Source organism: Vulpes vulpes, chromosome 15, assembly GCF_048418805.1.
Source record: "Vulpes vulpes isolate BD-2025 chromosome 15, VulVul3, whole genome shotgun sequence".
Lineage (NCBI taxonomy): Eukaryota > Metazoa > Chordata > Mammalia > Carnivora > Canidae > Vulpes > Vulpes vulpes.
The window spans coordinates 111687073-111713044 of NC_132794.1; the positions used below are offsets into that span (position 1 = coordinate 111687073).

The 25972-nt window shown below is 52.2% G+C and overlaps 1 protein-coding gene and 1 long non-coding RNA gene across 9 annotated transcripts in view; one reads left to right on the forward strand and one right to left on the reverse strand.

Moving 5' to 3' along the window:
* The window catches only part of CTBP2 (C-terminal binding protein 2), a 157158-nt gene that overhangs the window by 44794 nt on the left and 86392 nt on the right, over positions 1 to 25972 (reverse strand). For 7 of the 8 annotated variants that reach the window (XM_026010691.2, XM_072740352.1, XM_072740353.1 and 4 more), the window contains exon 3: positions 3176 to 3335. In XM_026010691.2, the coding sequence (XP_025866476.1) occupies positions 3176 to 3233 (58 nt within the window). In that variant the 5' untranslated portion in view covers positions 3234 to 3335. Of the gene's footprint in view, positions 1 to 3175; positions 3336 to 18944; positions 19887 to 25972 lie in introns of those variants that run through there. The other variant, XM_072740357.1, reaches the window with a different exon arrangement.
* Positions 19933 to 22702, forward strand: LOC140595745 (uncharacterized). The gene is made up of 2 exons (XR_011997615.1): positions 19933 to 21080; positions 21235 to 22702. It is a non-coding gene; the product is annotated as an uncharacterized lncRNA (long non-coding RNA).

A 25972-nucleotide genomic window follows, 5' to 3' on the forward strand; every position in this document is an offset into this window, starting at 1 on the left:
AGTCCCAAAGACTGGCTGGTGAGAAGCAAAGCTATGCTCTGCACTGTGCTTCAATCGCGGCAGAAACATCCCTTGGAGGGGGTGGGGGAGAGGGTTGCAAAGATGCGCCGGAGTCAGATTCTTTCCTCCACCCGGGCTTTAACTAGGGAGCCACAAAGGGGAGAGTGGCCAGGAGTGGCCACAGGGAACTGGGGCTCAGGAGGAGACCTTGATGTTTCCAGGGGGAAGAGGCTGCCTTGGAGGGCTGGCAGGAATTCTGGAAGCAGCAGTATCTGGGCCGGGATAGTGCTCAGATCCCACCAGACTGGGTAGGCTGGAGCAAAAGTGTTCATTAAGGGGGTGGGGGTGGGGGGGTGCGCAGCCCGGGTGGCTCATCAGTTTAGCACCGCCTTCAGCTCGGGGTGTGATCCTGGAGACCTGGGATTGAGTCCCACATCGGGCTCCCTGCATGGAGCCTGCTTATGTCTCTGCCCCCTTCTCTGTGTCTCTCATGAATGGGTAAATAAAATCTTAAAAAAAAAAAAAAAAAAGAGAGGGGGGGAGGGAGGGAGAAGGAGTGGGGCCCAGGAGGGCCTACCCGCATGAGATCCCACCGCCAGGGGCTGTGCTGGGGTTGTGAGGTAGGCGGGAGGACAGCAGTCTGGAGGAGGTTTGCTCCCAGAGAACAAGAGCCAAGATGACAAAGCTCCTCTGATCCCAGAGCGGCTACAACAGAACAAGGCAGCGTTCATGCTTTTAATCATAAAAATAAAAAACAATGGGCTATAGGAAGTCCTGGGGGAGGGCGGGGGGGAAGCACTGGCAGTGGGAAGGAGACAACAGTCTGCTGGGCTCGCTGGAGTTTCAGGAAGAATATTAAAGAGCAATTAGTTCAAGTTTACAGAAAAGATACTGGGGACAGTGCGAAGCCAGGGATGCAGATGCAGGAGGACTTCAAGACGGAGAAAGAACGGAATCCATGGAGCTCACTGGAGGGAAAGGCCAAGTAAGGAACAGGAGACCGCCCGGGTCCATGGACACACATACTGCCCGCCCTGTGCCTTGCTGGTAAGCAGCTGCAAAATGGGCACCACCTGTCCTGGCCCATGAACGATGCTAACTCGGTGTATAAACTCGAGGGCCACCAATGAAGCACCTTGGAACAGCTGTTAGACTGGACGGGACAGCAAGCGAATATCTGGGATCGTGGATTTTGCAAGTAACATCCGAGCCACCGAATTTCCCACGTCTATCTTGATGGCGCCTACTATTGAGAAATTTAAAAAAACTGTACCTGCGACCATCTCAGGAATGCCGTTCACGGGTGAAGCAGATACTGAAATTCCCGTCATAAAGAGTGGGTGGGAGGGTGGTGAGCCATGCGCGGGAGAGAGGGCCTGAAAGAGCCATCAATGGTTTTGCCTCTGTGACAGCTCTAAAACACAGAGGGGAAAGGCCACGGGCTTTCCAGTCCCGATCACGTCTCCGATGTGGGACGTCCAGATACGCATAGGGATCCTGGATTCCAGGGGGGGCAGAATCAGCACCACAGGCATTCTGGACACCAACCCCAGAAAGCTGATGCACTAGTTTTTCAAGCAGGGGCCCCTGAAACCTTAAACGAAACACCCTGCCACCAGAGGTCAGAAGTAAATTCCATAAATCCCCACCTGATCGGGTGAACCCAGATTGTGGGATACTTCCAACCAGGTGGCCTGGGCTCTTTTAAGGACCACCAATGCTTTTGAACGTCAAAAGGACCATGACAAAAATTTTAGATGAAGAAGTGACCAAGGAGACAGGACAACTAAATGTGTCCCTTGATTCATTTCTGCACAAACCAAGCAGCTGGAAACAGATGAGCGGAAGCAAGGGAGACCATGCAGTCTGTATTAGAGGACACGCGGGGAGGGTCAGCTCCCTGCGTCGGTGGGTGGTTATGGCACCGTGTTTACATCAGGAGAGGTCCTCACAGGGGACACATGCCATAGGTACTTAGGAGGAACTGTTGCATCTACAACCTTTAGATGGTTCTGGAAAGTCCACCCATCCATTCACACATACATGTGCACACACGTATCTCTATTGGAACATCAATAAAAAAGAAAGCAAGTGACAGCCAATGTTACCAGCTGGTAAATGAAGTTGCATATCAGTGTCCATCAGAAAGTCCACCGAGCTTTCTGTAGGTTTGAGAACTTTGTCATGTTTATCAAAACCAAACCAAACTTTTAAATCCCAGACCCCCTACACAGCTGCAGAACCCCAGGGATGTAGGGGGACAGTGAGTACTGCTACACTCTCGGATCACAGAGCGCTCGCCGGGCCTACAGTGACACGGAACAACACGTCTTTGATGCCTCCACCCCATGTGGCTTGAGCCACATCTGCCTTCAGGACAATCCAGTCCACGTGGGCAGCAGGTAGGCCCAGGAGGGTGTGAGCACATGCGGGGTGGGGGCGGGGGAGCTATGACCACCCTGCCTGCGAGGCTCCCCTCCGTGACCCCCAGTGACAGACCCCACGGCCAGGTCACCAGGAACCAGGCAGTGCGGACGTGGCTGGCAAGAGCACTCAACCCCAGGCCCAGAGCCGCGCTCTGGATTTCTCGCCGCTCCCTAATTAGGAGGGGATGGTGTTTAATCAACATCTCAGAGGTTCGTCCCCAGGTTTCCATTAGATTTTAATTATGTTTATTTTTCCTTTCATGAATAAAACACTTCCAGACATTTTCAAAGATACCAGGGATGTGAACACATAATGAGGGGGCAATGCTGGGCTCTTCAGGAATATCTTGGAATTCATCACTGTAAATATCTTAATCAGAAACAGATAAAAGTCCGGAAACCTCAGAGAAGTGAAAAAAGATGACCCTGTTATCCAGTGTCCTCCGTACGCAGGGGTGACCCTAGGGTGTGCGCAAGAAACAGACCGAGGGCCACCCCCTCCCCAGCTGTCCTAGCCCCACCCCTATACCCTGGGAGCCGGGCAGCCCTGCACGCGGGTCAGGTCGACTGACCACACGGCCCAGGACACGCGCAGGGGTGCTCGGGCCGGGGGGCTTCTGGCCGGAGTGGGCTTCGGTCTGAACAGGGAACCAGATCCCCCCGCGGGGGTCAGCGGTGAGCGGGGCGAGGGTTCCAGGGCGGGACTACGCGCCTTTGGTCACAAACCCGCCAATGACGCTGGCTCTTACCTTCACAAATTCTGTCCAATCGCTGTCGCTTGACTTTGTGCTTATCCACAAGGGCCATTCTTTATCGAACTTTGCAACTCTCTGATTCAAAAGGCAAAGCGGTCCTCTAAGAACTTAGGGGAACGCGCAGGAGTCTGCGGGCATTACGCCACTATGAACCCTGAAACAAGGAGAAAAGAATCCTTACTCTCTGGACACCCTGCGGGCACAGGACAACAGGTCATGCAGGACTTTACTGCCACTTCCTACTAGGGGACCTGCCACCAGCGCGGGCTCTCTCCTCCCTCCAACACGGGATGCGGAGGTTGCTGGAGTCCAGTAGGCCAGGCTCCCGCCCTGTCTCAAGGGAACGTACGCACAAGACAGTTGTTATTTGTTTCTGAAAACAGTAAACAGCAGCATCTAGAGCTCTTGGCTTTTTGTAAACACCAATTGCCAACAACCTGAATTGTTAGTGATTTGTACTCCAAGGCCAGCGACCACGCTACGGGGCCAGCTGGGCCTGCCCGCTTCTGCCAACACAGGGGGGCAGACTCCAGACGACCCGGACCATCAGGGGGTAGGGCCCAGGCCCGTGGGCGAGGACAGGTTCTCTGGAGGCCTTTCACCGGGCAGGCAGTTCACAAAACTCCCAAGGGCCCCTTTGGGGGGAACGAGCCAGAGCTGCTGCTCAGCACCACATATGCCCCGGACCCCACCACAGGAGAACGGGGCAGGAAGCCACACACCACCTAACCACTGATGCCAAGGGTGTCCACTGCCATCCTCCAGGGCCCCCTTGGCATCTGGAGGGAGCCACAGATGGCACCGGTGACGGCAGGGTCCAGGCTGCTGGCCTAGACACCGGGGAGCGGTGACCGTGCCCGTCCCAGTGCGCCCACAGTGTTGCAGGCAGAAACGAGGCAGAAGAGGAGTGGCTCCCACTTGGGCTGGGGGCTGCGGGACTCTCGGGTGGGAGAGCCACGTGCCACCTGAGGAGCGGGGGGCTGCTGCCCAGCTCGTTTGTGGAGGGCGGCTTCGGGAGGGGGTGTTTTGGGAGCTCTGACCCCCACCTTCCTGCTCATCCAATGTGCCCACTGAAGCCACAAGTCGCTCTCTGCACCCCACAACGTCCGAGCTCTGACTCATTGCTGCCGTCTTATTGTAACACGTGCACACACGGGAAAAGTTGCCCTTAGTTACCCAGCAAATGAGGGGGGATAGGAGGCAAAAGTGAGGCTCCAGGGTTAATCATGAGAATTATTACGTATGGTCATCAATTATGCAAAAACGCTGGGAGTTACTTTATCAAAGGTCAGAATGCAAGTCTGACTAGGAGAAGCCAGACTTCCTGGTACTTAATGGCTAATTTCCCAGCAATGAGGCGCACCCCAAAGATTTATGGCAATAATTACACGATTTTTTTTTTAAAGAGCTAGGGGAAAAAAAAAAAAAAGCACAATTTCCAATCACATAAATAATTAACACAACATCCCAGAGATACTAAGCCCTTTCCCAACCCGGAGAGTTCCCCAAACCTGAGATCTGATGACACCAGACTAGGGAGGAGGTGAAGGCCATCCTAAACCATGCGGGTCAACATGTGGGAGGTCCCCGGCGCAGACATGACCGATGCATCATAAAACACCCTGCTTTTGCTGGGCTTTAGGAAAGGCAGCAACAGCAAGGAGAGAAGGGGGTTCTTAGCGGAGACCAGAGTCCCAGACAGAGGGGCAGCCAGGTGGATGCCAGGGCTGGTGCCCGTGAGACCCCCACGGGGCAGCCTCGGACCCCAGAGCTCAGCTGGCAAATTTCCATCTGCTTGGGTCCTGAGGTCTGATCATCAAGCGGCAGCGTGGTCCTTCTCCACGCTGGCGTGAAGTCAGAACCTCATGGTAGCCGAGGGGTGAGAGAATTAATTAGTTAATATTTGTAAAGTGCCTTAGAGATGAAAAATGACAGCATTACCATCCGAGGCAAGCCGGCTTTCACACCCTCCTCCTCCAATCCCCCAAGTGAGGCCTAATCATTCTTTTTGCTTCCCTTTGAATTTTAATTTGTATAATTAGATGGCGTCCTGAAAAATTGATAAGCAGAATCTCGATTATGCAATCAAGGGAAAGATCAGGCATTGGCTTACACAAATAGTCTGCGTCCTATTATTTAAAAGAAGAAGAAGAAGAAAACGGGCAACGGACTCCTGTGTCTGGGTATTTTTTAGGCTGGGGGGTGCAGGGAGCAGACCCCTATGCTGGCCCTTCCGGCTGCGGCACCTCCCTCGTCACCAGTGAATCCAGGCTCACCAGGCCACCACCAGGCAGAGGCTGGCCGGGACCAGTGGCAGTGACCACTGACTCTCCAAGCTCCATCCCCTTCCTTCCAGTTATCTCTTTTGAAGCAAAAATGTATGAAATGTCACAGTTTCCTCCCTGGCTCTCCCGGGGAGCAAGCTATTTATGAAGACTTAATTAGCATAACCCTCTTCCCGATGACAGGGACAGGCCCTCCTCCGAGCAGAGCTGTGAGCTCCGGTCTCTGGCTGGTGTCCAGGCCAGCACCCCATATCCTCTGCGCCGGCCCTGGGGTCCCTGGGCAGCACCTGCTCAGAAAGCCAGCCCCATCCCCCTTTGCCTTATACCAGCCTCCACTCACAATCAGGCCCTTCTCCACCACCGAATTTATCACCACTATCATTGCTTGACACTATCCAGTCAAGTGTTTAACAACAAATGAAGGTACACATAGGGAAGGAAAAGGAGGGGGGGACTGTGTCCCACTGTCCCTCTTTGGCGCAAAGCATACAACTTCAAACCATGGTTGTGGTGTCACACGAGGGAGGAGAATTCTAGAACCTACTTGCAAATGACCGAGGGTAAGCAGGCTCCATGTTTATAATTATTAAAAAAAAAAAAAAAAAAAAAAAAAGGATGTTTTTATGTGGATACCTTTCCCTCTGGCTCAGAGGCCCGGAGGATGACCTCAGTGGAATTCAAGAAAGGTCAGAGGGCAAATCAGGTCTTTTCAGAAGTAGGGTCACCAGTGCCAAACCTTACAAGAAAACTACCACCATCTTCTCCTCCAAAGGGGAGATCCTAAAATCGTGGGGCAAACCACAGAAAGACCTACCTGACCTTTAGTTAGCTTGAGGTGAGGGGTGATCCAGGGCTGAAAGGTTTGGGGTCAAGGAATCTAGCTCATTGCAGAAGGGGAAAGATGTCTGCATGAGATCTGTAGATTCTTGTCAGCACCAGAACGCAGCCGTGAGGGTGGGAGGTCTCAACGTGGGTTTCCAAGAGAAAACTGAGATTTAAAAGGGCAGCACACAGGACAACCACTGCATTTTATGACCACTCACTTGTATATCAAACACAAAACACACACCCAAAAGGAAGTACAAGGGATCCCTGGGTGGCGCAGCGGTTTAGCGCCTGCCTTTGGCCCAGGGCGTGATCCTGGTGACCCGGGATCGAATCCCACATCGGGCTCCCGGTGCATGGAGCCTGCTTCTCCCTCTGCCTGTGTCTCTGCCTCTCTCTCTCTCTCTCTCTGTGACTATCGTAAATAAATAAAAATAAAAATAAAAATACAAAACAAAACAAAAGGAAGTACGAGAGAAATGGGTCCTTCTCCTCCAGTGAGGTCTGAAATCTGGATGGACTGACTTTGCTAAATATGACCATTAGCAGCCCACCTGCCAGGACCAAGACTCTACAACGCACAGAAACCCTCAGTCCTTGCTCATTTACATTTGTAAAAATCACAAGTTTAAAAAAAAATGCCCTCATAGTTTATTCTAATTCCTAGTCTTCATAAACATTAGGCAGACGAAAGAACTCACCCCAAGTAATTGATGTCTTTCCACGTGAAAAGTCTTCTTAAGGAAATCTACCTAAACACTGTGTTGATAAAGAGACACCAAGTTTTAGGATGTGCTGACGAATTCATATGACCATAAGCCAGTGCTGCCAAATTCTGAACGAACCCTTGGAGTCCTCCATATATTGCACGTTGTGCCCACAAGGGGGCTAGATACTCAGTATGCGAGGTCAAGATGATCCAGTACAAGGAGAAAAGGCCCCCATAGACCTGGCAGCGTGGGTACGACAAAGGCTCCCACCTTTCCGAGCCTGGGATCCTAAGGGAATGGCACCACTCCTCAGGTCTCCTTCGCCCCATCCTACAAGTCTCTAATGATGTGTCCATAGTCTTGTTCAACAAACCTGTGAGTGACCCAACAGAGCAGCAGGGGAGGCCAAGGCAACAGGGAGGAGCACCTGCTGGTGCATGCGAAGACTCTGCGGGCGGGTGTGGCATCCAGCATATGGGCAAGGTCAGCGTATTTAACTAGGGTCTTGGCAATGCTGGCCCACCAAGAACAACTGCCCGGAAATCTCTCTCTCATTCTTCATTGAGACCCAAGAGTCACTGGTCTTGAGGCTATCACAAAATGACCTGTTCGAGCATTTTCAGAAGCCAAACAAGAACAATAGGTTCCTTTCCTGGGAAGAGAGCTGGAGAGAATCCCCTTAATAGGGGATCTGGGGTTTGTTTGATCAAGTCTATCAGAAGAAATGTTCTACAGGGGTCAGGGATCAATGGGTTAAAAAAAAAAAAACTGGCTTAGCCTTTGGTAAATGGTTGACATGATCCCACAGTTAACTACAAATTATTAAAACTTTTTTGAGGGAAGAAAATGAGGCTTTGGGGGAAGATTGATTGTGGGGGGGAAAAGGCTTACTGAAGTCAATTTTGTAATGGTCTCAAAGCTACAGTTGCTCCTTGATTTTTCCTCAGAAGCTTTGGGGCATATTTAGGTTTTTTTTTTTTTTTTTTGAAAGGGGAAACCCATGGTTCAGACCTCAAGTGGCATATAATATGGTGTACAGGTGATTCCCAGCCCCACAACGCCCACCCCATGCCCCAGATGTAACCAGCAGGACCCTACACTATTTGGCAAGGCTGCTCATTTTTCTCCAGGGAACTCCCAGCAGCAGCCCAACCCGTGGATGACAAGGCCACACCCTGGTCATGTGCCCTCCATCAGTTCCATGGGTGCCACCCTGTGATCACCGGACAGATGTGCATGGATAGCTTCAGGTGCCATTAGCACAGGTCCACTACACTTCTTTTCCAGCACCCAGGGGCCACGCAAGCTTCAGAAGTCAGATGCATTTGGGTTTTAAAGACGCAATACAGGACTTACATCATATTATGGTGGACCCCCAGGTCAATCACTCAAATTTCTGCACCAGGAACAGTAACACACCCAACTGGATGAACATACAAGATGCAAAAATTACCCTCAACCATTCAGGCCAGGTCAACACCTGCTGCCAAATGGGTTACCAAAGAATTAAAAGTTTTCAGAGCTTTCTACCGTTTGGAGGGGAGGCTAAGAAACTATGGGCCTGGAGTTCTATGCAAAATAATTATCTGTGGCTCTGAGGGAGGGAGAGAGATGAAGAGTAAAGAGACTGGAAGGTCACAAACCGAGAAAGCAAGTCTTGTAGCATGAGGTAGCTCAGTGCCAGGGAGGGAGTCCTGCATGGATGGAAGATGCCACCAGGAGGGAGCACATGTCAAAGCCACACCTGTGCTAAGACCAACTCCTTGGCCAACGGTGCCGCGTGAGCCCTTCTGCCTGGTTGTTAGCACGTGAAAATACATTTCCGGGTGTTAAATACAAGACTCAAGAATTCTCAATGTTTTCACTTGCTAACAACTATCACCAAGAACAGAGTTTGAAAAGCATCGATTCATGATTTTCCTAATTGGTTGGTTTGTGTCATAATGAAAATTAAGCGTTAGTTTCCCCAGGCTGAAGAAAAGGAGACTTCCCATGTTCAGAATTTTCCACATATTTTTAGAGCACTCGACTTACAAGTATGCTTCAAAAATTAATACCTTCACTTTTCTAATACAATGGTTTTTAGAAACAAAAGCAAACAGAACAAAAAAGATAAAGGCAAATAAACAAATTTTCCCTTAAATTAAGAAACGTAAAAAAAAAAAAATCACCTTTTATCTCAATGGTGTTGACACCGAGAACTGTAGGAACACTAATTTTTTTTTTCTTTCTCAGTTTTCTGACCCTTCCCTCCTTTGGCATGACAATTTGGATCTGGAGCTGACAAGTCTGCCTGGACAGGATGAAGGGAGGAGCAGCCTCACGTTCTCTGCGGACAGAGGAAGTTCAATGGGACCAGGTAACTCCTCTTCTGTTACATACTGAATGCAAGGAATTACTGTAGAAGGTGTGCATCCGAGCGAGCAAAAGTGAACACCATACAGAGGAAGCATCCAGAACGGTCGGAATTCTCACGAAAGGCCTGCAGAGAGGCTGTGGCCATGGTGAGGCTTTTGGGGTGGCCACTGCAGCGTCCCAAAGGTCACCTGAGGGTGCAGTCTGCAGCCTGTGATAAGACGGCGCATCCGTGTGCACCTGTCGTGGTGCAGTGCAGGGTAAAAGCATCCATAACTAACGGCCACCAAGGCTTGGACCTGGAGGTCAGCCAAGGCAGGAGCCACCAGGGGATCGCTGAGACCGTAAGCAAACGCTGTGCTAAGCTTAAAAATAGCCTACGGAGGGGCGCCAAGCTGGCTCACCCAAAGGAGCATGTGACTCTTGATCATGGGGTTTTGAGTTCGAGCCCCACGATGGGTGTAGAGCTTACTTAAAAATAAACTTTAAAATGGCCTATGGAATGGAGGGTGGGGTGGGGGAGGAACAGGATGGAGATGGAGTAAAGATTTAACACTTTAAAGGCAGTTTGGATTTCTTTGCTTATTCTAACCTTTTATGAATTGCATTAGTATTTGCATGTCTAATAAGGACAATTTTTTTTTAGCAACCAGTTGGCAAATGACAAGATCTTGAATTCTGAAAAAAATCAATGTGAGATTTTGAAGACCTCTGCCTCTTGATTTCTTGCCACCAGGAGACCCTGAATCCTCAGCTGCCCTCTTGGGAGCGTCGGCCTTCCTTACGGGACACAAGTTTTGCTGCTCACCTGAAGATTCCAGCCTGCGTCTCTCGACACCGTACAGTCTGGAATCCGTGGGTGAGGAGGACCGGCTCTCTGCAGTCTTGGCTCGTTTGCAGAGCTGGTAGGAAACCACTGGTGTGGGGCCAACCTTGTGGGTCCCTAAGCCTTTCCAGCAGGCCTGGCGCCCAGCGATGGGGCCCTTTGGCCAGCAGAGGGCACTGCACGCCCGGCGTGGCCTTCCCAGGCCACAGAGCCCTCAGCCACTGCGCAGACACTCGACTAGTTCATTTCAATCCCGTGGACTCTACAAGAACCCTCCAGAAGGAAAGGCCTGAATGGATTTCAGGATGGCACACCGCACCTTCCGTCAGTCTCCACCGTCATCTCCAATCACCCTTAAAACCTCAGATGGTTTCAGATTTAGGACCATGACCTGCAGGGGTGAAAGGGAACCCAGGCAGGCACCCCGTCACCTGAGGCCTGGGCTGGCAGCTGAGGTTTGCCCCTCTCAGAGCTGGGTAAGTCAAGGAGGTGGGTCAGAGAGCAGGAGGCTCCCTGATTCAGGAAGGGAATGGCCACCCTGAAGGATGATTTTCCATTACGCCCATGCTTCTTGTTTAAAGACACATCAGTGAGGAATGAGCCATAGTGATGAAAAATGAAAACAACTTGGCAGGGATATAGTTTCTAAGGAGAGGAAAGAGGAGACGGATACAGAGCGAAGGCGCGTCAGGGTTTCCACCACGGGGTGCAGCACCATCTCCACCTGGCTAATTGGTAATTGTGCAACTCTCCTTGACCCCCAGCAGTGTGTTGTGAAACAGATGACCTCAGGATACACCATCTTTTCAGGAGACATTAACAGAGAGGAGGTGAAAAAAGTGACTTTTCCCAACCATATTTGGGAATAAATTCTGACCAGCAAGCAGTGGCCTGGAGCCAGGGCACTTCTCCCTGGACCCCTTAAATGACCCAGCAGAGGGAGAGCTGACCTCAGTCTTTCCTGATCGCTGCGTTCTAAGCTCCCTTCTCCACACCTGTGGGCACCCAGATAGTTCAGGTTGAGAGGGGGACTGGTCTGTCCATCGACGCTGGAGTAGGGGTGACGCACATGCCTCATCCCATCTCCACAGCTCCTTAAGACCAGCATCCTCTCCCAGCCCCATTTCAGAGCCCGGGTTGCCATAGCAACAGGATGCCGCTGGGCAGCACAGCTGACTCTTGGCCTGACTTGGCAGGGCAGGTCTTTGAAGATCACCACACCAGGACGCCTGAGTACCCCACCTCACCCCCAACTCCGCCTTCCCCAGGAAGCATCCTAAGAGTCTCTCTTTTCTCTCTGCATCTGATGGAAGTCCCTCGCCACCACATTCCAAAACACAGAGATTTGGAACAGGATCCTCTGTATTGCCCAGGTTGGGGGTAGACGACCACCCGATGGCCCACCAGGTCCAACGCTGGCAGGGGAGGGGATTCAAGTTGGTCTGTTGGAGATAAGGTTATCCCAATGTAAACGATGGATGGCTGAGTCCCTTTGTTTGGTTTTCAAAGGCTAGTGTCTAGAAAGACGATCTCTAAGAAACAGCTGGAAGAGTTCACTCTGAACCTGCCCATCTGCCTAAAGGAGCAGGGAAACCGAGCCTCTCAAGTTTGGGGCCGGATGGGGTACAGTGGCCAGTTGAGGAACAAACCAGATACACTCCCAAGCAACCTGCAGCCCAGCCCAGCCGGGAGGGACCACGCCCGGGGAAGGCCCCATCACACAACTCAGCCCACAGCTGCCCACGTTGGAGGAGCCACCACGTCAGGGCATCACCAGCAGGCACATCGTGGGACAGGAGCATTCCGAGTGGCCACTGGGGGTGGCCCGTCCTTTATTTCATATGAGGTGTTGCTTACACAAAGGCAGACATCAGCAAAGTCAACCCAGACCTCGGGAACAGAGTAATAAGTTTGTTTTATGACGACAGATATTCCACATCTGGAGCTTTACAAATACCCAAATCTCTCTACAAGAACAGCCACCGCGGTGGAGCTGTGGAGGCATCTGTAACCTCAGGCGACAGAGTTAAGTGTTGAGCAGGAACCAGACATCCCCCAACTCCAGAAAGTCTTTTGTCTGCAAAGCTGTTCTTCCCAGACCTTATCTTTCCAACCCGAGTCACAGAAAGGAAAATCTTCATCTCAGATGTAGCTATTTAACAACATGAAATAAAACAGCTTGTGCCGCTATTCGTTTTGTCTGACCTGGTTTATTTTTTTTTTTTTTTAAGATTTTATTTATTCATGAGAGACACAGAGAGAGAGAGAGAGAGAGGTAGAGACACAGGCAGAGGAGAAGCAGGCTCCATGCAGGGAGCCCAATGCGGGACTTGATCCTGGGACTCCAGGATCACACCTTGGGCCGAAGGCAGGTGCTAAACCGCTGAGCCACCCAGAGATCCCCTGACTCAGTTTTAATACAGAGGATGGGGGTGGGTACCAGAAATGGGGGGTGGGCAGGGGGGCAGGCTTAGTATCCATGACTTCAACCAAAGGAGGGAGGGCAGGATGGCAGTCGGAGGAGAAGCAGATGACACTTCTACTTCACACAGATTCATCTCTGCTGATCAAATTCAAGAAGGGAGCCACGGGAGCACTCCTTTTTTCTGTTTTAGGGTATTCCTAGAGTTAAATGGTCTTCCTGAATTATTTCCCCGGTGTTACAGGGGCCCCCAGTTCTGTTCTCTAAGTCTTTGGTGGGTAAACAACACCATTTTTACATTTATTGTAGCCCAGAGTGTTGGAAACTATGGATAAAATATACCTTAGTGTGGAGAGGTTGCTGGAATAGGGGAGGAGGCTGCAACATGCCCCGTGAGAATGTTCCAGAGGTGTGAATCCTTGTCATAATGACCTGGATGCTTCACAAACAGGGCAAACAGTTCCCATGAATACAATCACCTGTTTAGATTATTACAGCTCACCATGTGCTAATGCCCCCAGATCCTAATTTTACATGAAATCCTATTAAGAACTCTTGACAAGGTGATCGCCGTTTAAAGATCCGCTTGGAGCTAATGTACGGGGATGCTGTACACTTTGGAGCCCCTGCCAGACAAAGAGCAGACAGGGGAAGGGAGGCCCGGAGAAGGCAGGATTATTCGGACAGAGTATTTATGTCCCCAGACGGACAACATGCACAGATGGCACAAGATGTCATTCTAGGGGAAGGCAGTTTCTTGGACGCCCACCTTTGTGACCCAAACTGCCTTATGGTCCCTGTTGTCCGAATCGGAACACCCCAGAGCTCAGCTCAACACACATTCTCAGCTAACTGCTCAGAGTCACATCAGGTGTGAGTGCTTTGTTATCGCACTGAGTTCTGGATCCTCCCCACCAACAAAAAACGACATTCAAGTCAGAAGCCCCAGTACCTCTGAATGTGGTGAGGTACGGTCTTCAGAGAGGTAATCAAGTTAAACTAGGGTCATTAGGGTGGCCCCTAGTCCAATAGGACTGAGGTCCTTCTAAGAAGGAGAAATTTGGACACAGGGGCCACGTGTGAGGACACGAGGAGGAGATGACCATGTATAAGCCAAGACGAGAGGCCTGGAAGAGGCCTTTCCTTCCAGCTCACAGAAGAAACCAACCCCGCTGACATCCCGCTCTCAGACTTCTGGCCTCCAGAGCCACGAGACCACACACTTCTGTTGTTCAGGCACTGGGTCGGTGGTACTAGCACACTGATGATGTTGGGGATAGCCGCCCCAAGAAATCCTCTAGGATCTTGCACCAGTGATGCTCGGGGAAGCTCAGGACTACCTTGGCGGGGGTCCCGGCCATGGTGAAGGGGTGGTGGCCCCTACGGGTGCTATTTGTCAACAATCCTGGCTTTATTACACAACACCAATGCCAAGTCAACAGGAGTCCAGTCGTGTGTCCATAAACTCAACCAATACAAACCTGCCCAGGTGCTGGGCCGCAGTGGCTGCTACGCCGGCCAATCAGAACGGGCCAGTCCATCCCCTCCCCAAAATCCCACCATTGCCTCCTGAAAGACAGACATGCGTTTTCAGGGAGAGACACAAAGAGAAAAATGCTATCTATAGCCTTCCCTTTAAACTGTGCCCTGCTCCCCAAATCTGAGAACGCACTGCTTTGAACACGTTACAGTCACTGATCCGATAGTTCAACAGAAGAGATTAAAAACAAAACAAAACAAACAAACAAAACAAGGATACCCTTGTGCTGCACTGGCACCAAGTTTCCATTACCTCCAAGACAGGGAACACTACAGAAAGCCACCAAAATGCTGCCAAGTCCTCAGTCGCCCACGCTGACCCGAGGTCGGTGATATTCCTGCTGCCGTGAACCCCGGGGTAGAGGACACTCTGCGCATCAGCAAGGCCGATGGGCCCGGAGAGCAGAAAGCCAGCTGTGATTTTCCCTTACCCCGGACACTTCAGTACGTCCCCAGGCTGTGATCCACACCCACGCGGACGCGGAGTTAACTGAGGAACCCCAGGGTCTCCACTCTGACCCACACACACCCATAAATCTGGGGACATTAAGAAGATCTCTCAGGGGCCAGGCCCCACGTTAAGAATGCAGCCCCCGGCCACCCTCCCCACAGCACTTCACTGGATAAACAGGCCCTCTTGCTCCCTATCTTAGAAGTGGTCCTTGAACTGCAGCTCCTATGAAAGTTGAGCTCTTCTAATGAGAGAAAAACAGAAAGCAGGTAACACAAAAGCAGCCTGCACAGAGTTTCGGAGCAAACACAAGGCCCACTCCTGCGACGTGAGCAGATGCGAGCTCTGAGAGATCAGCAAGCCCACCCAGAGCCCAAAGGGCAGAAAAGGCTCGGAGTGGCGCCGTGGGGCATGAACACACACGCCTGTGTGGGCCTTGACGTCTTCTTGGAACCACAGCATTTCTGGAACATTCTGAGACTTGAGAAGTTACCGAATCCAAACTGCTGGCTTCGCAGATGAAGAACGTGAGACTCAATGACTCTGGGTCACTCCCAGCCCGTGTTTCTGCTCATCCCTGAGGGTCCCCGTGGCACTCCCCACCCGGGGGCTGTGCAGAGGCATTACTGGGGCAAGAATCTGGAAGCCCAAGAGTCAGCTTGAGCCCCACACGCCAGGTTGGAAATGTGACAGCTCCATCTCATTTAGCTATGCCCACGGTCCCTGAACCACAACTAACGTGCCCTGCCAGGCCCCAGAGGCAATACCCACGTGTAAGTAAGCAAGTAAGCGCAACAAAGAGACTGGTTTGTAAACTCATAAGGAAAACAGAGTCCAGGGACACACACAGCCAACCTGTGGAGTATAGGATAGTCTCGGATGGCTGGGATGTTCGTTACTTTAGCACCAGCAAACACTCGCTTCACGTGTGACAGGCACCGTTCTAGGGGCTTTCGGGTGTGAAGTCACCGAACACATACAGAAGGAGCTCACCCCCAGGCTCCACTCTGCTGAATTCGATAAACAATTTTTCAGTCTACACTGCAAAGAACACACCCAGCACCACCTCAGTTGCCAAATGTGTTCTTTGGTTGGTTGACTTTGGGCAAGACCCCAACATCCCAGGTGATCACAGAACAGGGGAGGCACTCCTGGCCCAGACGTTTCAGAAGAGTGACGCAGAGGAAACCCAGATCAGGGCCCAAGGGGTCGGAGACTATGGCTCAAGTGTCCTAGCCGCGTTTGCTGTGTCACAGTTTCAGGGAAAGGCTAAAATACCAACACCATCTTCCAGCCTCCAGAACAGATACCATGTCGGCTCCAATGGTGGTCCGCTCTCTTGGACTAGGGGTGTCAGCTACAGACACTTTCATGGGCTTAGGACCTCCCACATGATCACTCCCAGCCCCTGCCATGGGCAGTGACTTGTCCAGGTCACACAGGCTGCCATGATGTCACCTACTGGGGACCCACCTCCCAGTCACACCATGGCCCACAGTATTTGATGAGCTACAGTCATGGCACACATCCACAGGTTCTGGAAGGTTCTCACACTGACATGTTGGGTCGTTTGATGCGTTCCTGGCTCATGAGCCTCCATTAGACTTTCTTCAAGCCACACGGCTTCCCTCGGTTCATGGGGCACAGGGTGCCTCCAGCTGTTGTGGGTCAGCCCAGCCCTGCAGGACCTGGGGTGGGCTCAGCTCCCCATGCCAGGTCCAAGAGGCAGGAGAGAAGGTGGCAGAAAGAGCAGGCTGGGTGATCTTAATCTCAGAGGGGAGCTCAGGATGGGGTAAAGGGAATTTGAGGAACAAAACTGTAGGAAAGTGGCTTCACTAAAACGCGATGAGGTCAGCGAGTGGAGAGAGCCCTAACGACACTTGTAAGAAAAAACATCTGTCGGTGTCGAAAGGTCGGCAGGAAGCGAGTGGGATCTACACGGGCCTGACTGGCCAGACCCGCGCTCCTAGAAAGACAGACACACATGGCTCGACTTAGGCCAGAGAAACAACAAAAAGCCCCTTTCAATTGTCCTCTGACCAGCCCCCACCGCCCTCGCAACAAGAGGCCGAACTCTGAGCTACGAGATCCGTCTAGGACCCTGCCTGGCAATTAGCTCTTTGTTCGCTCACTGCCCGGCCACCGAGGCCACCGAGGCCACCGGGTCCTGAATGAGCAGCCTTCGGGGCAGCAACGTTGTCACTGTGCGGCCGGGTCACCTCTCCGGCCGCAAAATCTCCAGTTTTGACTTTTTGGTTGGAAAACAACGTGGGTCCCCCGAATAGCAAAACGTTTCAATAAATCCATCATTACGAAAACCAAAACAAGAGGTTTCTTTGGAAAAACAGGAAGTCCTGGTACATAACATGGCTTAAAATAGAGCCAAGTTCATTTGTTGACAAAGCCTCAGCCTCCGAAGCCTGTTGGCCTGATTTGTCCGCGATCCAACTTACCTTTTAATCCCGCCTTGAGAAGCCCATCCTGTTGCCTCGGGCGACAGGCCGGCCTGGTCTTTGTTATTGCTGTGACATAGGTCAGGCGCTGGAGCCCGGCCTTCCTGTCGGCGGGCCCCGGGGACACGCTCAGGAGAAGCCGCGGCCACTGCACGAGTCAGGCCTGGTGCTTTCCGTACACTGGGGGCCCGTTTCAGGCCGCTCTTGGGAACCTCGCACAACGGGAGGGCCTTCTGGAATTCATGCTCTGCTTGCTCCTTAAGGCCCGATACAGAGTTTACAGACCTTTACAGGCGGCCCCACTGTTGAGCCCAAAGCCCGCGCTAGCACCTGATCGGAACCCCCGGCAGCGGGCAGAGCAGGGCGCCCGGCTCCACGCACGTCTGAAAGAATGAGCCTCTTTCTTCAGAACAGGCGGGAAGGAAGCCAGGAATGGACTGTTGTTTCCATTCTTCCCAGAGGTATCCAACTTTCAGGAATACAGGCGCAAGGAAACTCCCAGAGACGCGATACAGAAACTTCTTCCACTGGCAGGGAAAGCGATCCCCGTGCTTGAACCTGCATTTATTTGCACACGTGGCACCGTGTCTACGAGACACCTGCTGTGCGCCGAATGTCCTTCCCTGCTAGGACCAGCCCCACCCTCTCCCCTGCCAATTTTTCCCTCTCCTTACTAACCTCCAAGCAGGAGGATGGACGTGTTAGCACAGCACAGCGCGAGCGTGTATCACAATTATCCCCTTGTTAACACGCGAAACCACACAATGCGCGCAGAAAGATCAATGAAGTCATCCAAATTCTTACACACACCGTGATCAACCAAACTCTCATTTCCCCGGGTCTGTTGGGTCTTCTGTGATCCTTCAACAGCTTCTGCATTACCAGGGAGGGCAGGAGGTTTATACAGTCCAGCCTAAAAACTGTATACTATAGGGGCGCCTGGCCGGCTTGGTCGGTGGAGCGTGCGACTCTTGATCTCAGGGTTGTGAGTTCGAGCCCCATGTTGGGTGTAGAGATTACTTACACACAGACGACTGTATACATTAAGTGACTGTTCTATGCAGTTGCTGACCCAAAGAGGAATTTAAAAAAAAAAAAAAAAAAAAAGGTCCAGGTATAAGTAGAAATGCTACATTGCTACAGGATTCTGCAGGGTTTGGGTTTATTATTGAGAAAATCTGCTGCCGTTACACAAAGAGTAAGGACGCGCATTCTCATTTAGGAAGTGAGAATTTCAACTTCAGTTTCAGCTACGTGGATGACTGTATTAGAATATGGGAAGAAACAAAATACTTAACTTCAGAAAACAACAGGATTTGGGGGCACCTGGGTGGCTCAGTCAGGTAAGCGTCTGACTCTTGATTTCGGCTCAGGTCGTGATCTCAGGGTCGTGGGATCAGGCTCTGCACAGTCTGCTTGGGGTTCTCTCTCTCCCTCTCCCCATCCCTCCACTCATGCATTCTCTCTCTCACAAAATAAACATCTTAAAAAAAAAAAAAAAAACACACCAACCAAACAAGCAAAAAAACCCCAACAGGACTTAGATGGAATTTAGTTCGCATCCAGTACTCGCCACCCCTGACCCACACAGTCATTCCCAACCTCGAAAGCACCACTGCCTGAGGCCAGCATGGCCCTCCAGGTGACCATCCACGAGAGTATTCTGCATCATTTCTACCGATGCCCTTAAGAACATCATTCTGAGGGCACCGACGATGGTGTGAGCCCTGCCCACCATCCGGAGGGACTACCAGGGGTCACAGAGGAAGATGCAACCTCTGTCCGGGCTCATCGGGAGCCAGAGGGCTGATGAGCCAGGAAAGGGTGCGTCTGGGAGCCTGTGTGGGTCTGGCTCTGCTGCGGGTGAAATGGGGTTCAGGACAGAAGGGGGGCTTACCCAGGCCCTTGGAGGTGAGCCACAGGGCCGGCCCCCTGTGATCTGCTCCACTGCCCCGGCCCTGGGTCCTTGGTTATAGGGCAAAAGGCACAGGGGTCTCGTCCACATAATCCCAGAGCTGTGGCGTGCTGGCCGCCGTAAGCCACTTATCCGAGTCATCCTTCTGAAGAGGGAGCGATGTGCAGGATCTGAACATATGTGGCAGCACGCCGCTGATGCGCACAAGCATTTCACGCAGCCACTTATTTTTAAGGCGTCGTGTGCTATGTTTATACTCCACCGAAACACTGCCAAGGGAGTCCACAAAAAAACAAGTCCGCTGCGGCCGCTCTGGCGACTCGGGCCTCCTGCTTTTACAGAACGGACCATCACGGCACACTGCTTGCTATCTCGACTCAGAAGCAAAGGTCGTAAAATAAGTCATTTGAAATTATTTGAGTACTTTGTTTCAAAGAAGAAAAGGTCACAAGTGGCTTTTAACTGGAAATGCCAGTACTGGCTGTGATGCTCCCCACCCTGCCGTGTGTGTGTGTGTGTGTGTGTGTGTGTGTGTGAGAGAGAGAGAGAAAGAGAGAGAGAGAGAGAGAGAGAGAGCGCACGCTCACCTGCAACCCTGGTTCTCAGCAAGCAACCAAACCGAAACTCTGCTGGGGAAGAACTGCCCATGCTCGTGCCCTGGAAGAGAAAGTTCTGGAGCCGATCCTGGCCTGTGATTCTATGCGGGGCAGTCATGCAGAAGGAGGATTGAGTGTATCCTGTGTGGGCAGAACCATGACCGAGGAGGGGGGAGGAAGCCCAGAGGGGATTTCGGGCGGATAAAGAAGTTTCTCACAGTCTAGTAAAGGCTGACCCCGGGGGTGTGAACCAGGCAGGCCCCCTGCAGAGGGGGCCCTCCCCCGCCCCACAACCTAGGACTTGGGAGCGTCCTCGGGCTGCATGCAGCCCCATCAGGAGACTCCCTCAGGGGCAGGGGTGCCAAAGGAAGCACACGCTGTGTCCCATCTGTAGGTGCTTTTTTGTTGTTGTTGTTCTAGAATCTTCTGGCCTCTCCAGGAGGCATGCCCAAGGGGACCCGCGGCCCTTAAAATCCTGAACTCTCACGGGATTCCTGCGGAGGCGAACAGCCGCGGTATGTATCATTTTATTTTCACTCAAAACATCCTTCCTGGGACCATCCCAACAAGCTGAGCATACTATTTTCAACTAAGGCCCTGGCATTGTCTAGGAATGTTTTCAGGACTAAGCAAATTGCTAAAGCAAACATCTTATTTTTGTCTGCAAGGACAGCCAAGCACTGTAACATTTCCAGATAGGAATTCCAGGGGAACTGCCCCCTCTGCTGGACCCGCCTGCACCAGACACTCTGTCCAGGGAAAAGGCTCTGGCTCCAGACCCCGGGGTGCGGGGCGCCCACACGTTGCTGGGGGTGGTTTCCACTTCAGGAAGAAATGAAAGTGGGCGGTGCAGGGTTCCCTTCTCCCGGCTGCCAGCTCCAAGGCACAGCCGCGGTTTGAAACCACCACCGATTCTCAGCGGTGCTGCAGAGGACACACCCAGGCCTTACCGGAGGGACAGGACTCGGACACCAGGTGACACAGTGCCTGGGAAGCACAGGTCCTCTAGGAGCAAAGCAGTGAGGCCCCAAGCCCTGCCAAGCCAGGGACAACGGGGAGGTGGCAGTGCTCACCTGGGTTCCGGCACCCATCACTGCCAGGCCAGCAGCCCCAGGTGGCCACTACCACGACAAGTGGGGTCATTCCTGGGAGCAGCTGCAGCGGTGACCCTCAGGGTGGGGGGGAGCCCCGGGGACAGTCTTCAAGCCTCGGACTCGGCAGGGACCTCCTCATCCTCCCCAGCTGTTTGGAGAACCAGTTAAAGTTATCAGCATCATTTGAAATGAGAAAGCTGAGGTGGGCTCAGGGGGGCACAGCAGGTGTGCTGTCTGGACGTGAACTCAAGCAGCGGCGGCATCTGGTCCCGGCCACACTAGTGGCGTCTGGACAGCAGCTCCACGGATGCGTTTTTCAGTTTCGTTTAGCCTTTTCAGTTTGTGGTTTTGCAGGGCCAGAACTAAGTGAACTTGCAACTGTCTGCAAAGGGAAAACGGGGCCTGGAGTCTACACCCTTCACCTCTAGGTAATCAGGAAGGTCACCCCGAACAAGAAAAAGGGGGTGGGTGGGCACAGGGGTGGCTCATAAAGGTCACGAAATTGTTGAATCTTCTTTAGGCACGATGATGCTATTGCTGCTGTATTTCTAAATGGAGTCTTTATCCTTCGGGAATCTACAGGGAAGGATCTACCCAGGCACCGAGACGACGGCCAGGGTGTGCCCTAGAAGAGCCTGGTGGGATGTGCGGGGGGTGCACACGCCACGAGAGGGGCCATCAGCTGCCGAGTGCCCGAGCTGGCTGACGGGGACGTGGGTGTTGAGCACGCAATTTTCTCTGCTTCTGTAGATTTGAAAATTTCTGTGTGCGTGTGTGTGCGTGTGTGTGTTTTAAAGCTCCCCTTCTGTAGAATGGGGACGGTGTCATCTACTTCACAGGCTGCTGTGGGCATCACCAGCCCCGCTCCGGTGGATGCTGTTAGGGACGCGCTGCGCACCTTGCAACCTCCTGGCGGCCCCGAGGGGGGCGGCGTGGACACAGCTGTGCTCCGCGGAGGGTTCTGGGGTCCCACACGGCAGCTGGGGACCCAAAGGGGGCCTCCCACAGCAGCACTGGGCATACACCACGCTGGCAGCAGGCCCCACCTGGACTGGCACCGCACAGACCCACGGCGGTGGAAGCGAGAAGAACAGTGAGCAAATGATCACATCACCCTTCTCCTTACGAAGAGATCTGGAAAGCTAATTATGCGTTTCTCCCAGCACATCTTTATTTCTGATGTGGAACCAGCGAGGTGGATAGCTCTAGTGGGAGAAACATCATGCTTAGAGAACTCCGGTAATTTGTTCATCCGTAAGCCACGGCGTGCAAGCGTGCGGTGTGCACACGTCACGAGGCCCTTCGTGTGCCGATGGCGGTGACCGTCTGCGCCGAGCCTGGCTTCGGCCACGTGAGGAACCAGCAAGAGGGGACAGGGCACTGCGTGCCAGCAATGCCCGAACCCGCCAATCCCCTCGCAGGCCTCACCGATCCTTCCTCGCTGCCGCAAAGCTACCACGCTCCTCTCGCCCTACACAAAAACCAGGGTAAAATTCTAGGCCTCTGGCTCCCCGCCAGGAGTTAACAATTAATTGCCACATAAAATTGCTGATTCCTACCAAATGAAGCTCTACGATTTATCAACTCACGGATGGCGCAAACTCAATAGTGCTTCAACTTCATCACCCGAGTTATTGCTGTGCTCGGGATCAGGGACAGCTTTATTGGGAATGAAAGTTTTGCCAATTCAGCCAGGTGGGACAAACTTCCAGAGGAAACAAAGGCACTAAGCAGACACACAGAGCTCCCCGCAGCTCTCATCCAAGATCTCAAGGCCAAGAGAGTGTCCGGAAGACATAGGTTCCCTAAAACCAGGCCTGGGGTGGGGGCCCCAGGATGTTCACCTGCGGCAGAGTCCCACACCCCACTCTCAGGCCACGGCACCACGGTATGTACAGTTAGGGCACTGCTCTCTGACACCCCAAACTTTAGAGCCCATTGTAATTTAATTAACCAACCCTGCCATTCCTGTAGGAGCCCAGTTATTTAAAATGCATTAAAAAAAAAAAAAAATCACTGCCGACTGCTTATTTTCATCCAGGGCAATGAATTTATAAATAGCTTGTATGGTGCCGCAATTATGGAATACAACTCTGTGAAGGCCACATGTTATCGACCAGGGGCAGGCAGTGCCAGGCTTTCCAGGGCAGAAGACACCTTTGTGCTAGCGGGAGCCTTTCTGCCTGCGAGCCTGGGGATCCCACCACTCCGGGGGTTGCTTTGGCTTCCGTCACCCTAATCCTGCGCTGTTGGACAGTGGTAGGTTGGTGTGTTTTTCTAATTTTAATCGAGCAGAGCACAAACAGGTAGGTTTCCTTCCTTCTGGTCTACACTCAGAGGGACAGGCAAACTTCCAAACTCCCCAAACTCAGCCTTTTGGAGGAAGATCAACTTTGGGCACATCCTGTGAAAAGAGTTCTCTCAACGCTAGAAGTGAACACTAGAGAGGCACTGATCCTTCAAAGCGTGGGAGCTCAGGGGCACCTGGGTGGTGGCTCAGTCAGTTCAGTGTCTGACTCTTGGTTTTGGCTCAGGTCATGATCTCAGGGTCATGGGATTGAGCCCCGCATTGTGCTCAGTGAGGAGTGTGCTTGAGATTCTCTCTCTCTCCCTCTGCCCATCCCCCCTTCTACTTGCGTGCAGTGCGCTCACTCTCTCCAACGAATAAAATCTTAAAAAACAAAACAAGGTGGGAGCTCCAACCCTCACGGGAGGAGCACCCCAACTTAAACAGAGAACTTGAAACAAAAATCAGAAACTAGCTTCTTAAAAACCAGAAAAGGTATTAGTAGATCCAGCTGGCTGATTTTCCCCATTTCCGGCCACTCCAATTTGTCTGCTGTTGCCCTGGACCCCTCCCTGCCCCAGGAGTGAGGAAGTGGGGATGCAGCCTGAGGTCTGTGGTCAAGGTCACAGGAAGACAGAAAAAGAATGAAACCTTTCTGGTTTGGTGACTTAGCTCAAAGCTAGTTTTGTTCTTTTCTTCTTTCTTGGCCCAGTTCTGCATATTTAGGGCTTGGGTTTCAGGACTGTCCCTACCTCACTGGTTTTACTACTTAATGAGCAGAGCCTATTCTCCAATGATTCTCTGAGATACTGCCCCCAGGTAACCACTGCAGCTTCGTGGAGAACATGAAAGCAGCCTGAGCTGGCGAGGAAATGTCTGGCACCAGCATACAGACAACAGTCCCCGCTGGCCCGACAGGAACCCGCCCCCCATGTAAGCTGTGGGTCAGTCAGGAGGCTGCTGCTTCACGGAACACCCAGAGCTCTCACCAGCTCAGCTGCTGGGGGGAAAAAACAGGCTCCTGTTAACACAGAATTCACATAGAAAGCCATTCTCCCTGCCATGAGCTATGATCTGGAATGTTCTTTGACTTGGGGATCTGACCCTTCCAGAAAGGCCAAGCCCACATCAGAACCACAAATGGAAGGCCTGCAACTGTGGCACTGGCTTGAGCGCAAAACCCAACAAGGCCCGGTTGGCATGACAACTCACTGGGATGTACATTCACAGTTTATATGCTTCTCCGCGGGTATAAGAACACTTTTTTTTTTTTTTTTTTTAAGTTTTTTAACAACCCAGGGGAGGGTCAACAGTTTAATTCAACTTCTGTCTGGCTATTAAGTAACTCCAGTAAAATACTGTAGAGGAACTATGGCCATGAGGCCATTGGTCTCACCAGCTGTTCTCCCTAAAGCCCTAAGGGACTGGGGGGTTTGGGGCGGGGCAGCTGGGGAGAGTAGTGGCATGGATCCGGTTAAAGGATGCTACACCAGTGATATGGCGGATCCACAACCCCTGTGCAAGGAGCCCCTGCTCACCCTGGGTTTTCCTTCTGTGGGTCTCTTAGCTGGGAACTAAGTGGGGGGCCCAGAGAAAGTGGAAAGTCCCATTAGAGGAGGAGTCCACAGCACCCACACCCGCTGGATCTGGCCAGCCCCAGCAGAAATGGAATCCTACCAAGGCCTAAGACTAGATAATCTTCATTCAACCTCCATTTGAAGACAGTGATGCTCATTTCCCTCTTCTAGGTATTTGGGTCATGTTTTGTAAGGTTGTTTTGTAGGCTTGTTTTGTAAGGTGGAAAAAAAAAAGGGGGGGGTCATCATCCACCAGGCTCTGAACACCTGGCTGTCCAACAGCTGCACATTTAGCTACCCCTCTAGTGTACAATGGGCCAAAACCCCACCCCAGCAGGTGAGTCATGCCCTGGAGGCAAGCAGAGCCACTGACAGGACAGTCTAAAAGCCTTCGGGTCAGAATGCTCCGTCCTTCTCAATTGTTAGGTGCACGCATGGTGCTGGGTGGTGTCAGGAGATGAAAAGGGTGGGGAGCGGGGCTCCCTGCCTTTGGGGTACAGATGCCATGGAAAGGCACTGGAAGTAGCCAAGAAATGCAGACAACCTCATGTGACACCTCTTCTGTCCTGCGACTCCAGGTCTGAGTGCCGTGGAGAGCACCGGATGTCTGCCACTTAGCTGGAGAGCCGTGTGACCTGTCACCTCAGCCCTCTACACCTTGGTCCCTTATCCATAAAAGCAACTACTGGGATTTTTAAGATGCAAGAGAGGAAGTGTCTAGCCCAGGGTGCCCTGTGTATGGCTCACGTACACCTCAGGATGACCGAGAGAGATCACACTGCTCCTACACTCTGGGTGTGTGGCTGCGGACGGCAGCTGCGGTGGAGAAGCAGTGCCCTGCCCCTACAGCCTCTCCAGCTCCCACGGAAAAGTCTTTGGCGAACTGAACACAAGCAAGGACGTGGATTCCTAGAAGTCTGCAGACCCAGGGCAGTGGGGAGTCCACAGCAAGGTGTGAGGACCAGCACCTCACACCCTACGCTCACCAACGACGGGACAACTCATTATGGGCTGCCCAGAGTCCTGCCATTCTTCACTTACAAAGCCCACGCCATCCATGACCTGGTTTAGTCCCGAGAGGACAACCAGACCCACAACAGAGGGATCACTCTGCAAAATACACGTATGCAGGCCTTGAAATTGTCAAAGCCAAGAAGGGCCGAAGGAGACAGGACGACCACATGTAATGTGGTATCTGGCGGGAATTGGGAACGGAAAAAAAGACCCGAAAGGTGGACTTCAGGTAAGAATCCACACGGGTTCGTTAACTGCAACAAATGTAGTATGCTAACGTGAGATGTTAGTCATAGGGACCTGGGTGTGGAGTGAATGGGAACTCTATGCCACTTTCTCAACCTACCTGGAAATCGAAGTGTTCTAAAAAGCCTAAAGGCCATAAAAAGAATTGCTTCTCTAAGTGCCATTTCCCAAACTTCTGGTCACCTCGACACTCGGC